Source organism: Myxine glutinosa, chromosome 12, assembly GCF_964187855.1.
Source record: "Myxine glutinosa chromosome 12, kmMyxGlut1.1, whole genome shotgun sequence".
Classification (NCBI taxonomy): domain Eukaryota; kingdom Metazoa; phylum Chordata; class Myxini; order Myxiniformes; family Myxinidae; genus Myxine; species Myxine glutinosa.
This window is the reverse complement of record NC_136272.1, coordinates 30,874,347-30,889,900: the sequence shown is the minus strand read 5'-3', so window position 1 is coordinate 30,889,900 and position 15,554 is coordinate 30,874,347. Positions and strand designations below refer to the sequence as shown.

The window sequence follows — 15,554 nt, the reverse complement described above, 5'->3', positions numbered from 1 at the left end:
GCAGGCCTGATAGCCTTTCTTGCAAATAAATAAATACACTTAGTCAGTGCTGTATACAAGAGTCTGGCCAACTCGAGGATGGCGACATACAACAAAGAACAACATGCATTTTAAGGCCATTTTCCCTGCAAGAGTGGGGGTTAGCCTTGCGGTCCCCATGACGATCTTCTCCATTTTGCCCTATTTTCTGCATCTCTCCTTGTTAACCCCCTTGTCCGCATTTCTTCTTCCACCATCGTTAGCCAAGTCTTTCTCGGTCTTTCCTGTCCTCTACTTCCTTCTACATTCATTTCCATCACTCTTCTCAACCAGTCACTTTCATCCTTCCTCAACACATGACCAAACCATCTCAACCTGTTCCTCTTCACAGCATCAATCACAGGCTCTATTCCCATCATCTTTTGCAATTCATCATTTGTCTTCCTCTCTCTCAACGACACTCCGCACATCCACCGAACCATTCGCATTTCCACCCTTTCCAGCCTTCGTTGCTGCTCTACATTCATGACCCATGTCTCGCTCCCATAAATCATAACACTTCTCACACATGCAGCATACACCTTTCCCTTCAGCTTCAACGACACTCCCCTCATCATCAGCACGCCACTCAATTCCCGAAACTTCTTCCATGCACATCTCACTCGAGCAACCGTTGCCGAGTCTGATCCACCTCCTCCATTCAGCATGTCTCCGAGGTAGCAAAATGTTTTCACACCTTCCAGCTTTATGCCGTCTCCAAGATCCAACTCAACATTTCCTCCATCTGCAGCTCCCTCTGTGCACACCTTACATTTGAATGTAGCTGCCACACTGGTTAATGACCCTCTCAGACCACTACATTTTTGATGAACCCACTCAGCGCACATTGTACATTGAATGGATTTCACTCCGACACCCTTCCTGCACACAGCACATGGCCACTTCCCAGTTCTTTCCACCTCACCACATGCTTTACCACTTGCCATCACCTTTGTCTTTCCTATATTCACCTTCAGACCTTTTGTCTCCATACATTCCTTCCACTTGTTCATCTTTTCCTTCAGTCCATCCATACTTTCCGCAATCAACACCAGATCATCTGCATACAACAACTCCCACGGTAAACCCTCCTTTACGGTCTGAGCCAGCACCTCCATCACAGCTACAAATAGTAGTGGACTTAGTACCGACCCCCGATGCACTCCCACCTTCACCTCAAACTCACCACTGTTCCCGTCCTTCGTCCTTCCAGCTGTGCACGCTCTTTTGTACATTGCCATCACTACTCTGATCAACCATTCCTCCACTCCTAACTTCCTCAATGCCCATGTCAATACTTCGCGTGGAACCCTATCGAATGCTTTCTCCAGATCAACAAACCCAAGAAACAACTTCTTCCTCTTCTCCATGTACTTCTCCTGCAACTGCCTCACAATAAAGAATGCGTCTGTCGTTCCTCTTCCTGGCATAAATCCAAACTGCATTTCGTCGATCTTCACCTTCTTCCTTATCCTCCTCTCCAACACCCTTTCCAATACCTTCATTCCATGCTCCAATAACTTTATCGCTCGGTACGAGCCACACTCCAGAGGGTCACCTTTCCCCTTGTATAGAGGGAGGAGGGTACTCAGTTCCCAATCCACTGGAATGCGACCTTCTTTCACCACCAGATTACAGATCTCTGCCATTCTCTTCAGTCAGTTTTTTTTTTTTTTTTTTTTTGCCATTCTCTTCACACCCCAACTTCATGCTGCCTTCAACATATCTCCCACAACTCCCGTCAGCCCTCCCGCTTTTCTACTCTTCATTGCTTTTATCGCTTCCTCAACTTCCTACTCACTTATCTTCTCTGCCGGTCCTAACACTGGGTTACTCTCTATGTAACCTCTATGTCTATGTACTCTATATCTATGTCTATGTACCACATCCCATTCTATGTCTATGTACCACATCTCTATGTCTATGTACCACATCCCATTCATTCTCTGTATTCAACAGCATTTCCATATATCTTTTCCATCTTCCTTTAATTCCATCTGGGTCCACAACGATTTGTCCCACTTCATCCTTCAAGGAACTCACCCCCATCACATCACACCTCTCTTTCACTATCTGCTTTGCAATCCTGAATACCACTCTCTGACCCTCTTCCGAATTCAAGCGTTCTCCGAACATTTTCCTACATGTCTCCTGCGCCTTTGCTACCTCTTTCTTTGCAGCCTTCTTGGCTGCCTTATAACTTTCAAGCTCTGCTTTTTCTGCTCCCGTACCCTTCGCCTTCTGCCACTCCTTGAACTTCTTCCTCTTCTCGTCAATCCTCTTTCCAACTTCATCATCCCACCACCATGTTTCCGAGTGCCTCGGTGGTCCTTTTGTCCATCCACATACCTCACCAACGGCTCCCAACAGACTATCTTTCATTGACATCCAACCACGTTCAAGCTCAACCACATCATCCTCAACCCTATTCAGCCTCTCTTTTAATGCCTCCCTTACTGTCACCTCTTTCAACCTCCACACCTTCATTCTCGGTTGGTACTTCACCCGCCGAGCTCTCCTCGCACCTTTCACCCTTATGTCGCAGACAACCAAGTGGTGCTGTGAAGTAGCCTCCTCCCCCGGGATCACCTTTGTGTCCCGGAGGTGCCCCCTATCTCGCCTACGCACCCTCAGGTCGTCAACAGTTGGCGTCGACCCACCTGACGTGTATGTAACAAGCTTATTATCCCCTTTCTGGAACTGAGTATTACAAATCAACAAATCAGCTCCATCAGCAAACTCCAAAATCCTTTCACCTTCTCCATGTCTCGCACCATATCCGTAACCCCCATTAACTCCCTCAAGTGGATTGGGGGGGTTGGGGGGCGGGGTGTCCTTTCGACATAATAGGCGCCATTTTGTTACCCAACCAGCCACCACCGCTATGCTATCGTAGTCATAAAGACGTGAATTACGAACCGATTTTTGACCCAGCTGAGATATGGGTGGGAGTGAAATCTGGGGGGGGGGGGGGGGGGGGTAGAGTCAGATAGGTAAGTGGTAGAGGGAGAAGCTTGGTAACATGGGGATTGGGGTAAAAAGGGGACAGGGACTGAGCATCAGGCCTTAAATGGTCAACACTTTCAATCCCAGGAACTAAATACTCAATCAAATCTCAATATCAAGACATCATTTTGATTGGAATGTTGAGCACATCCAATTTACACTTCACTAGTGGCATTTCATTCGACTTTGAAGTCTCGAAGAGTATACGCAGGGTCCACAAGGGTCTAGAAAATTCCTCATCTGCTCTGGAGTATCATAATGGCGGCAGAATCTTTAGGAGTGGGAGGGGATTGAGGGTTGCCGTACATGGATACATGACGAATGGTACCAGATTTATTTGATTTCAGACATTGTTAAAAAAGAATTGATTATTTTCTGAGATTAAAATTGGGCCTGTCGACCTGAGTCAATTGTGAATAAATGAATTATTACATTTCAAGGTTCCATGTGCATAAATAAATATGTGAATGCGATATGTGAATAAATTAATTATTGCATGTGCTAGCAATAGAGATTCAGTAGCGAGAACACAAAACCAACGAACAACTTAGTCCCAGATGTATGAACCCTGACTAATATTTTATGATTAATGAATAAAATGATCATCTATCTATAATTCCACTAATCTCTGTGTGTATGTGTGTGTGTATGTATGCGACAACGATTTCTCGACAACTACCGGTCCGATATACTTGAAACTTGCCAGGTATATTGCTGGGGACCCGAGGATGTGCCTTTTCAAGGTTTGAAATTAATCGGACAAGTACTTACCGAGCTATGGCGATTTAGCCGTTCGCCGTTCGCTTTGGCGTTGCGAATGGACCAAACCATTCCATGTAAATAGAGGGGGGGGGGGGGGGTTCTGTGGTCGTTGCGAATGGACGAAACCATTTCATGTAAATAGAGGGGGGGGATTGTCACTGTACTCGCAAGCCGTTCGCCGTTCGCTTTGGCGTTGCGAATGGACCAAACCATTTCATGTAAATAGAGGGGGGGGATATAATTTTAGATAGATATATAGTACGGGCATATATATAGTACGGGCATGCCCTAGTAATAATAATTGAAATATTTTTTAACTCGGCGAAAATCGATCCTGAGTTCGTGATTGACCTGAATCAAACATGGCGTACTGAGCAGGACACAAAATAAATTTTTGGATTCATGGAGCTCAAAGTTTCCTCATTCAGTGATCAAATCGGATGATTTTGGTGTTATTTGGTTCATGATGACCACCATCGGATGGTCTATCTGTAGGCCGTGAAGAGCGTGATGGTCTGAGCTCGCGATCGATTGCGATGCCAGATTTCAACATGACATTTACCAGCGAGTGTTACACTTTGCTTTCTGCTCAAATATCATCCTTGTAGTTTTGAGACAAATTTCACATTATTGGCAACTTGTTTTCCTTTAGTGTGCTTGCAAAGTTTGGGGCCACCAAGTTTCATGGTTTTGGTGTTATGGAGGAGATTGACACACTGATACGTTGCCTTTTATTATTACAGATAGATCATGTGTGGTGGAAATTGTGCCACAATTTGTGGTAGCCGGTATTGCAAATCATTTTCTTTTATCGAAGGGTGCTACCACCCATAGGGCGGGATTACCCGCTCGTATCTTTTACTATACTAGGGCATTGCCCGTACATGGGTGCCCGTTCCTTGCCAAAAAAAAAAAAAAACGCTACCCGTACGCTCTACCCCGCCCGTACGCCCGTAAACAAAAAAAACAACGCTCTTCGCTTCCGCCCTTCGCTCTGACTGAATTGGGAGAAATAATGCGCATAAGAAATCGAATTACGTACCGTAATGGCGGTCAGCTCGTAACGCGCTCAGCTCCGCTCGTCTCACATCGGCCACGCCTACGCAACAAAGCGTTCTGTGATTGGCTGCCGGAAGTTCGCAAATCGTCGCAGTTACGATGAATCGTTTTAATTTAATCGCAGTTTGAATTAGTTTTAAAACATAGTTTAACGGCAACATAGTTTTCCAACGTGAAATAAATGAATACGCTGTCAAATGTGCCGTCCGAGGTAGAGTCTGATCGCCACGTTCGGCACACGTGATAGCTCGCTGCTCTCTGATTGGTTGAAGCGTTTTTTGGACATAGCTCGGTAAGTACTTGTCCGATTAATTTCAAACCTTGAAAAGGCACATCCTCGGGTCCCCAGCAATATACCTGGCAAGTTAAAAGTATATCGGACCCGTGGTTGTCGAGAAACAGCGGTCACAGACAAACGTACAAACGTACAGAGATTACTGGAATTATAGATAGACATACAGACGTACAGACGTACAAACGTACAAACGTACAGAGATTACTGGAATTATAGATAGATAAGAGAGATGTCTGTCTGTCTGTCGCCATTTTTCTCAGAGATGGCTGACCGGATCTTCGTCAAACTTTCAGAGGTTCATCAGTGAGTGCCTGGGAGTGTTTTCGGCAAAAAAAAAAAAAAAAAAAAAAAAGATCGTTTTTTTGGAGTTTATTTAAAATAATAATAATAATAATAAACGATCGATAGTGCCTAAGCCTTTTTAAATTAATGACAGTTATATACAAGTACACATTCGCATAAATAAATACAAAACAATCACCAGACATTTGAATACAAATAAATCAAACAATTCCGGAAGTGTATGAAGTTGGTAGATAGGTTTCTTCTTCTTCCTGATCGGCATCACACTTAAGGGTGTAGTACTGGTGAACAGGTGATTTTTTTTTGATTTTTTTTTTTTAGCTGAACAGTTTCCTTATAGTCTTATAAACAAGAACCATGCAAGAACCATATAAACAAGAGGTCATAGAAGTACCCCTAATTATTGTTATCTTTACATGCAATTTACAAGAAATATAATATTTTGCATGAAATTTGTTATATCTTTAAATTTGCATCATTCTTTTGGGCTGAAATTTGGACAGGATATTCAGAATATCACTTCCTTTAAAATGATGAAGGCTTTTGTTTATAGGAGTAGCCATTGTGGATTTATTGAAGGACAACCAAGTTTTATCTGGTAATTGGCATAATTAGCTAATTAGTGAACATTTGACATAATTTCACAAAATCCTCTCATCAGGTAGTAGAGTAACACATGTATAATACATGTACCAAGTTTTGTGTGAAAAGAATGATCGGTGACATAGAAGATAGAAGTAGAAATGTGTTATTTGTTTTTCCTTGTTTTTTATTGACGGTCTAATTTATGCAAATTATATGCATGTAATATGACAAAGAAGCGTTGAAACTGGTCTCAGTTAAAGCCAAGATTATATCTTTCAAGAAAAACTGAAAATTAGATATTAACTTGACTTTGTTTTTGTGTAAAGGCCTCTCAAAGGTACCTATGTAGTTTTCTCAATTTTTCACCAGTACTACACCCTTAACTCAGAAACGTGATGAATGCCACATTCACCCACCTGCATATATATGAACCCCTTTCCTCTCCTGCCTCCTCCCCCCTTCCCCCCTCCATTCCCCCTCTCTCCCCCCCTCCCCTCCCCTGGCAAAGCTGGGTACTTCTGCTAGTGATTAATAAATGAGTGCACTGAGAGCAAATACGATGACTATAATTAATATACAACATGGCTGTCATATTCTTTATGAATTGAACACCCCACTTATTTGCATCAATACACCACTTTTATGTGGTGTTGTGATGGGTTTTATGCCTCCGCTGACAAAGTTTCTGAAGGCATTATGTTTTCTAGTTGTCCGCCCAACTGTCCGTCCATCCATGATCGGTTTTTGTTATTGCGATAACTTCAGAACAGCTGAAGGGATCCAAGTCAAACATGGTACAAGTATGTAGAATGATGTAAAGACAAATTAATAATAATAATAAATCTTTATTTTCCCATATTCAGGGAAATTATTCTTTGGTGACACTAAGTTGACCATCATTAAAACATAAAACAAAGGGAATAAAAAACAATATAAAAAGATATAAATATAAAATATGGAAGATTGACTAAACAGCAAAATGTCTAGGAATTTGAATTTAGCATTTCATTAACATTGATTAGATTGTGGGGTCAAAAGGTCAGAGGTTGTGGTGGGTCAAAATTTTGCTACCATGCTAACTTGTGAACCAGTGATGGGATTTTGACCAAACTCGGTACAAGTGTGTATAATGATGTAAAGACAAACTGATTATTAGATTATGGGTTCAACAGGTCAGAGGTCGTGGTAGGTAACAATTCTGTTACCACGCTAACTTGTGAACCAGTGATGGGAGTTTGACCAAACTCGGTACAAGTGTGTATTATGATGTAAAGACAAACTGATTATAAGATTATGGGGTCAACATGTCAGAGGTCGTGGTAGGTAAAAATTCTGTTACCATGCTAACTTGTGAACCAGTGATGGGATTTTGACCAAACTTGGTAGAAGTACATTTTATGTTGCAAAGATGAACCGATTAGATTTCGGCATCAAAAGGTCAGAGGTCATGTCAGGTAAAAATGTGATAGTTGAGAACAACTGAACGGATTGAAATCAAACTTGGTACAAGTATTATAATGATGTAATAATGTGGGTGGAGGCATATCGGTCGACATTGTGATGTCAAGTTATGTCTGTTTTGTGCTGGCACACTCACGATTCGCTGTGGAATTGATGCCTATTATTGATGATTTTGTGTTTGAATCTACAGTAGGTATTCGCTATAAATATGCAGTAAAGTAAAATGTGGACACTGGTGAAAAAGAAATTTGGCGAGTATAACATGACAAGGTCAGTTGACAGTAGCAGGTAACGCGACAAGGTATCCAACAGTTTCCAACTTTCACACTTTCCGGGTTTTGTCTGATTTCAGTTTTAACCTCAATTATTAATACAGGGGACAAATATGGCCAGTGCTGTAATTCGGACAAATAATAATGCATTTATTAATGATACAATGATTACTTACCAAGAGCATCGACAGAGCGCCCCATTAGTCCATAAAACTCGGTTGATTTCTTATCTATGGCAAAAGATCAAATAAATTCAGATTTACCCAATGAGTTACGTTTTAAATTTCATGTAATCCAAAAAAATTCATACAATTTTTGGCTTCTCACCTGTTTGAACATTTTCTTTAATCATCTCTGCATTTAAGAAAAGATTTGTTATAGTGGGGCGGCTTAGCCCAAATATTCAAAAGAATTGTGCATTTTGTGATACAAGCACCAAATTTGGCACAAATGTACATTAATATGTTGCGAACATTTTCAGATATTGGGCCACTTGAAATTCCGTAATTTTTTTTTTCAAATTTTTTCAAATTTCGTAATTTCAAATTTTTCGGGTGACACCGTCACAATTTCGGTCTTCGAGGCCGGCCGATAGGCAAAGTGTGACCGGAAGGGACGAGGTTCTCCTGACCACGTGGCCCTCGATCTGGGAAGCGAGAGGCGTTCCATTAGTGGACGCGCCCCTCACGCCCGACTTTTGGGCGGCCCCGGCAGGCCGTTTGTTTTGACGTTCCGTGACAGGCCCCGCACCCCCACCTCCGGGCCGACCGGAAGCTTGTGCTGAGTACATCATACCTGAACAACTCAGTGAGGCAGAACACAGCAGTGCACACCAGGGTGACCCCTTCAGTGCATAAACCAATTAACCTGTCCACTGCAGGGCATATAGAAATGAAGTTATTTTCTGCATATAATAATAATATAAGTTCAGTTCTATATAACAATTTCTGTTATCACCACTACCACTACAACTACCACTACTACAAGCTTTGTCTGGCATTTTGTGGACTAACAGACAAACAGACATACAGACAAGCTGGGATCAAAACATTACCTCCTTCCACCATTGAGTGTAGAGGTAAACATCATGGAAATTATATCATGCCCTAGATTTAATTCATGCTTACCCGTGTATTTGCTTCACTGGTTCACAAGGTCTTTTGCATACATGTAATTCAGACTCTCGTCTTCATTGCTGACCACACAATGTTCGCAACATATTAATGTACATTTGTGCCAAATTTGGTGCTTGTATCACAAAATGCACAATTCTTTTGAATATTTGGGCTAAGCCGCCCCACTATATCGGCCGGCCTCGAAGACCGAAATTGTGACGGTGTCACCCGAAAAATTTGAAATTACGAAATTTGAAAAAATTTGAAAAAAAAAATTACGGAATTTCAAGTGGCCCAATATCTGAAAATGTTCGCAACATATTAATGTACATTTGTGCCAAATTTGGTGCTTGTATCACAAAATGCACAACAGGTTTGCTATGCTGCTACACTATTATGTTACATCATCATCATCATCATCATCATCATCATAATCGGAGCTGGGACAAATTGTCAAAGGTATCTGACCTGGCTCACGGCGTCCCATAAGACCTACAAACTCGTCCACGTGACGCTTCCTGCTGTGGGCCGCAGCCTGCAGGAGACGCCCAAGCAGCTGCACACTCGGCTCCTGCACGCTCGGCCGCTGCATGCACTGCCACCACGTGCTCACCGCACTTGCTTTGCCGGGGACATCAGCCTGCTCGAGCTACATGTGAGAAACCATGATGCAGAATGATATATGATGAATACACCTTTCACAAGAATAAGTGCTGTGTAATCATACAAGGCATCTATTTACTACATACACAAATGCGCAATATTTGACCCGATCCACTCACTTCCCCACTCTAAACCCGTTATTTCCCCTCTCTTCCTGACACCTAACTCCTTCCAAACCCCTTCCCTTTCCCTCTCTATTCCTCTAACACTTCACTTTTATAATACAATGAAATATTGATTCAAAAGGACCATTCGAACCATCATGCCTGTCCCACATCCATCCTTACCAGGCTGCAACCTCTCACCCCCCTCTGCGCCCCCCTTTACATCCTCAACCCAATCACAATCCATGAGCACCAACCGCAACATCCACTAAATTTTACTCCCTCATGGGACATTTTTGGAGTATGTCATTTACTTTTTTGGTGGAATTTACTCCACACTGATGATAGCCAGGGAGTCAGAAATGTGTCCGTGGATTGATTCCTTACCCCAGGGAGTGGTTTGATGATCCTGCTAAAAGAGGCTTCTAAAAGCCTTGTAGGCCGATTGATGGTGTGTTTAGCAGCTGATACTGCATCAGGCAGTGGGCTATTCTTTTTTATCACAGACTGCAACTGAGTTGCTTTGCCCATTTAATGTTATTGATCATGCTGGCTGTCACTTAAAGTTACAGTCATGGTTAATAATAGTGGCATCTGTTACGGATTCGTCACTTCTGTTGTTGTGGTTTTCATCCACTGTAAACATTTTTGGTTCCATGTACTATTATTGTTATCGTTTAAGTGAAATAGAGATTACTGTTTTCAAAAGGTAAAAAAAGTTAGTGTTTTAAAAGAAACCAGAAACCGGATCGGGAACCAGACGAGAAAGAAGAAGAGGAAAAGGAGGCAGAGCGAGTAAGGTGGAGCAGAAGCCTTGCTGATTGGAGGTCTTGAACAAACGCTGGCGAACGGGGGTCACGAGTGAGCTTTGGGTTTCCTGGGAAAGGGATTCCTGCGACAGAGTTGTTATCGCTGTGACAGATAAACCTGCGTGACAGGTTTTGCCGTTGATTCCGAAGAGAATCATTGGAGTGCCGTTACGTCTCGAGAACGGACCGTTGGCCATTTTGCCTCGCGCCTGATTTCACATCGCTCTAGGCTCTTCACCTTGCTTCAACCATTTCACCGCATCCAGACGTTAACCTGGTGTGTGTGTGTGTGTGTGTGTGTGTGTGTGTGTGTGTGTGTGTGTGTGTGTGTGTGTGTGTGTGTGTGTGTGTGTGTGTAACGTGGATTTTGAGTGTGAATTTGTGGTTCGCCGATTGGGAGCCGTTGAACCACGTTGAACCAATCATACCTGAAGGTGTGATTTCCCAGCCGCCTCTTGAAGACACCTTTGCCCATCTTTGGCAGTGTGACTGTCAACCGAACGGGATTCTGGTCTCGATACAACATCGTTCTGACGATCACTGGAGCGTGGATCGACTTTGGTTTGTAGCTGGGACAGAGACATTGGGAATGTTATTTTCACTCACTTGGAGCACAGTGAGTTCTATTGTACGAAACTGATGGTACCATCATAGGAATGATATATTGGTTGTACAATTGATTAATATTGTTATTGTGCTGTTATTCTTGTGTGATCTTAATACAATACTTGTTTGTTGGTGACAATTGGTGTGGTTTCACCATTGATCTTTGATACACAGAATAACACATTTTTCTGCCGTGACTCCTCTCGGGGCTCGGAGGTACACCGTGACCAGGGTTTGGGGAGGAGCATGGAACACATCCTTGCACTTTTTTCAAATAATGCACCATTTCTTCCAGAAAATTGTTGAAATTAAAAAAATATTTTGGTATCCACAAATGTATTTCTTTGGTTTGCAGTGGAACAAAACAAAAAAAGCTGAAGAAATTACCAAATCTTAGCTTATTCCACTCATAAAATGGCCCAGACAATATTATTGGCACCTTTTAGAAGTTGTTAAAAATAATTGCATTTCAAGCAGGTGATTCTCCTTTACTTTGGAATTTAACTCACCTGTGGTGAGATGCAGGTGCTGCAATATAAAAATCACTCATTCAACCAGTTTGAATAGAGAAAAGGAGTCATTCTGCTGTTTTGTGTCACTGTGTATACCACAATGAGCATGGAGGAAAGAAAGAAAACCAGAGAATTGTCTCAAGAGGTCAGACACAAGATTGTAGCCAGGAATGGACAATCTCAAGGCTACAAATCCATCTCCAGAGACCTTGATGTTCCTGTAGCCAACCTCCCTGGACGTGGCCGCAAAAGAAAACTTGATCGAAGATTGCAGCAAAGGATTGTTCGAATGGTGGAGAAAGCACCTCAATCAACTGCCGAGCAGATTCACGCTGACCTTCAGACACAAGGTACGGCAGTTTCAACTGGCACCATCTGTCACCAACTAAATGAAAGGGGATTCTATGGTAGGAGACCCAGGAGGACTCCACTGCTGAGAGAGAGAGAGACAGACAGACAGACAGAGACAGACATAGACATAAGAAAGCCCGACTGGAGTTTGCCAAAACACACCTGAACAAGCCAAAATCCTTCTGGGAGAATGTCCTGTGGACAGATGAGACCAAATTAGAGCTTTTTTGTGGAGCACATCTCTATGTTTACAGAAAACAAAATGAAGCCTTCAAAGAAAAGAACACTTTCCCTACAATCAAACATTGAGGTTCAGTGATGTTTTGGGGTTGCTGTGCTGCCTCTGGCATTGGGTGCCTTGAATGTGTGCATGGCATCATGAAATCAGGAGATTACCAAGGCATTTGGAGAGTAATGTTGAACCCAGTATCAGAAAGCTGGGTCTCTGTCGAAGGCCATGGGTCTTGTAGCAGGACAATGACCCAAAACACTTAAAAAAGCACCCAGGAATGGTTCAAGACAAAACGCTGGACTGTTCTGAAGTGGCCAGCATATGTCCAGATCCAGATCTAAGCAATGAGTCCAGATCTAAATCCCATTGAACACCTGTGGGGAGATCTGAAAACAGCAGTTGGGAGAGGGCATCCTTCAAATCTGGGAGAACTGGAGCAGTTTGCACAAGAAGAGTGGGCCAAACTGCCAGTAGAGAGGTGTAGGAAGCTCATTCATGGCTATAGGAAGCGCTTGACTGGTTATTTTGTCCAAAGTCTGCTACCAAATATCAAGTCTATGGTGTCAATAATTTTGTCAATGCCATTTCTTTTTCTTTTCTGATTTAAAAGGAAATATTAAGTTCTGAATCAAAAACAAAGGTTCTGTAATGTAACAGTGAAATAAAGAATTGTGGAGACCAAATACTTTTGTTAATGTCAACTTAATTTTTGAGGAAATTGTGAATTATTTGAAAAAAGTGCAAGGTTGCCAATATTTTTGGCCACGACTATTATTCACTGGCCAAACATGGTGGTTGTGTGGCAGGCATCTTTTCCTGGTCAGGACCCCTGCAGGAACTGATGGTGTGGCACACAAGTTAATGGTCACCATTCCAGTTAAGATGTGTATGAGTCAGAGTAATGAATGAGCGATGTTTTCTGTACCTTCCATGACGTGGCCATTGAGGAGCAACGTGGAGTCTCGCACCAGCCAGTGAGGAAAAGTGAGACCAGGAGGAAAGCGAGAAGTGTTCGGGACATTGGGCTGTGAGGTGTTCTCAAGAAAAAGCCAAATGGTGTGCAATTCACTCTCTATGATCCTCCACTAGGAACACGGACTGAAAAAACACGACACCTCGTGTCAGGACACAATCCAATGGTGTACAAATGGGAAAAACTGAAAACAGCAATATATACATCAGAGTTCATTCACACCACAAATCAGTGCATGGCCAAGAGCCTGCTCCCCCATCCATCCACCCGACACGGCACATGCCCGGAGCGTTGGCACCTATCATGTGCCGCGATGTGGTGGGGGAGAACAACCAAGCTCACATGTCGAGGGGAGAGGTTGAAAAGTTGCTTTGTCGTCGTGGCCCGTTGGATTGTTTTGAGTTCCAATTAATGGTTGAAATGCGTCGTGTTTATCTTTTCCTTGGCACAGCTCCACTTTCAGTGGTAATTTCTTTCAAACACAGTCCCTATTATTTACTTTCACCCTTTCCCACCAGCTCCTCTGCACATTTACCATAAATCTTCTCATGAATGGCTCCAGCTCATAAGCTTGAACTCCCAGCAGGTCTTAGGCTTTCTCACTCTGCCAACCTGCCACCTTTCTTAAGCCTGTCTTTTCCATTTCTTGAAGAAGCAGGAAGCTCCACCGAACTTGGCGTCCATACCTCTTAGGGCCAGGAATCCTGCGGGCTAGGCCCTACCAAGGTGTAGCTTGGAATTTCATCGGGTGTGAATGGCAGGGAGCCTGGTTTGTGAATAAAAATCCACCTGGCTTACTAATAACTGGCAACTGGCTTAAAGGTGGTGCCAGCCTACTCTGTGGTTTTTCCTAAATTCCCTCTGAAATGAAACTTGGGACACCACAACCATTTCATACCAGGAAGGGTCTTAATTAGGTCAATAAATGAAAGAGTATTTTAGTTAACCTGAACAAAGGTTTACAAACTTGCAGAGCTCTGTTCCAAGAATTTGAAACAAACAGGAAAGAGCAGATTTAGCTCGACCTGAGGTCCAGTCTGCACTGGTTTGTTAGCTCACCTGGAACGAAGTTCAGGGGAGCTTATGCGATGGCGCGTCGTCCGTCCGTCAGTTAGTCAATCCATAAACACTTGAAACTTCTTCTCCAAAACCGCTGATGGGATTGCGACCAAATTTGCCACTAATTATATTTGTTATGTTGTGACTAAAGTTTGTTCACAACATTTAAAAAAAAAAAAAAAAAAAAAATCGGGGTCTAAGGGGGTTTACTGGGGGTCAAAGTGGATCCAGGTTTGACCCCCAAAATAGATATTTGCTTTTTCTCCGAAACTATACACACTTTCGATGAAACGACCACAACCTTCATCACCCGTGACGTACCAAGGTTTGTTTACGGCACTAAGAAAATCGAAGTCTAAGGGGAGTTGCCCCCCAAAATAGGTATTTTTTTTTGTTTGTTTGTTTAAAGTCTTATGATTATGTTAGTATGATTCTACATGCTGCCCCGTCTTCTAGCAACCATTGAAATTGGATTTAAATACCTTTAATCAGTGCAGTATACTGTTTATTCTACCAGGTGAGCGCCAGGGGTATAACCCCTCTGTTTTAGTTCAAATTGGTGGAGTATGGATTACGAATTGTTGGGTCCGATGAAGAGAACACCCAAAACGTCTGCTTCTCCTTGTTAGCATGTGTTACATATCCGTCACTTCTGCCTTTGTTGTTACTAGCGTGACACTGCGCGCTCCGCACGCCTCACCACACGTCGTTTCAGAGGGGTAGGCATCTTTGACCATTTCAGTGTCTTTTGGGTCTTCATGGTGTTTTGGGTCTTTAGGGCCATTTGGGTCTTTTGGATCCTCTGGGCCTTTAAGGGTATTTTGGGTCTTTGAGGTGTTTTGGGTCTTTGGGGGTGTTTTGGGGGCTTCGTGGTGTTTTGGGTGTTCGGGGTGTTTTGGGTCTTCAGGGGTCTTGGTGGTCTTAAGGGTCTTGGGGGAATTAAAGGGTCGTCAAAGGTCTGAGAGGTCTCAGCAGTCTTAACGCAATTAAGAGGGTTAATTAATAATTAAGAGGCCGGAAATTTTTTTTGAAGAAGAAGAAGAAGACGTTTTTGTCGCATATAAACATAGCGACATATATAACCATATACGTTTGCTCTATTGTAATAAGATTATGTACTTGTAGAAATTTTTTTGTTTCAGGTAATATTGTTGTCAAGATTTTTGTGTGAAATGGAGATGACTTTAGTAAAAGGTAAAAATAAATGTTTGTGAAGGAAAAAGGAAAACGCGGCAAAGGAACCGGAAGAGAAGAGAGGAGACGACGGCCATGAGAGAGATATAGCTGTGAGTTGCATTGAGGCTGCGAGTGGACTTTGTTTATATTGGTCACGAATGATTTGAGGCTTCCCATGAAAGGGATTGCCTGC

The 15,554-nt window shown here is 42.8% G+C and overlaps 1 protein-coding gene across 3 annotated transcripts in view; it reads right to left on the bottom strand.

The window, feature by feature from the left end:
• The window catches only part of LOC144888512 (uncharacterized), a 39,738-nt gene that overhangs the window by 7,369 nt on the left and 16,815 nt on the right, over positions 1 to 15,554 (bottom strand). For 2 of the 3 annotated variants that reach the window (XM_078766671.1, XM_078766672.1), the window contains exons 2-6: positions 13,079 to 13,251; positions 10,881 to 11,021; positions 9,345 to 9,525; positions 8,089 to 8,115; positions 7,938 to 7,991 (exon numbers count right to left, since the gene is read on the bottom strand). In XM_078766671.1, coding sequence (XP_078622797.1) covers positions 7,938 to 7,991; positions 8,089 to 8,115; positions 9,345 to 9,525; positions 10,881 to 11,021; positions 13,079 to 13,174 — 499 coding nt within the window. In that variant the 5' untranslated portion in view covers positions 13,175 to 13,251. The remainder of the gene's footprint in view (positions 1 to 7,937; positions 7,992 to 8,088; positions 8,116 to 9,344; positions 9,526 to 10,880; positions 11,022 to 13,078; positions 13,252 to 15,554) is intronic. The other variant, XM_078766673.1, reaches the window with a different exon arrangement.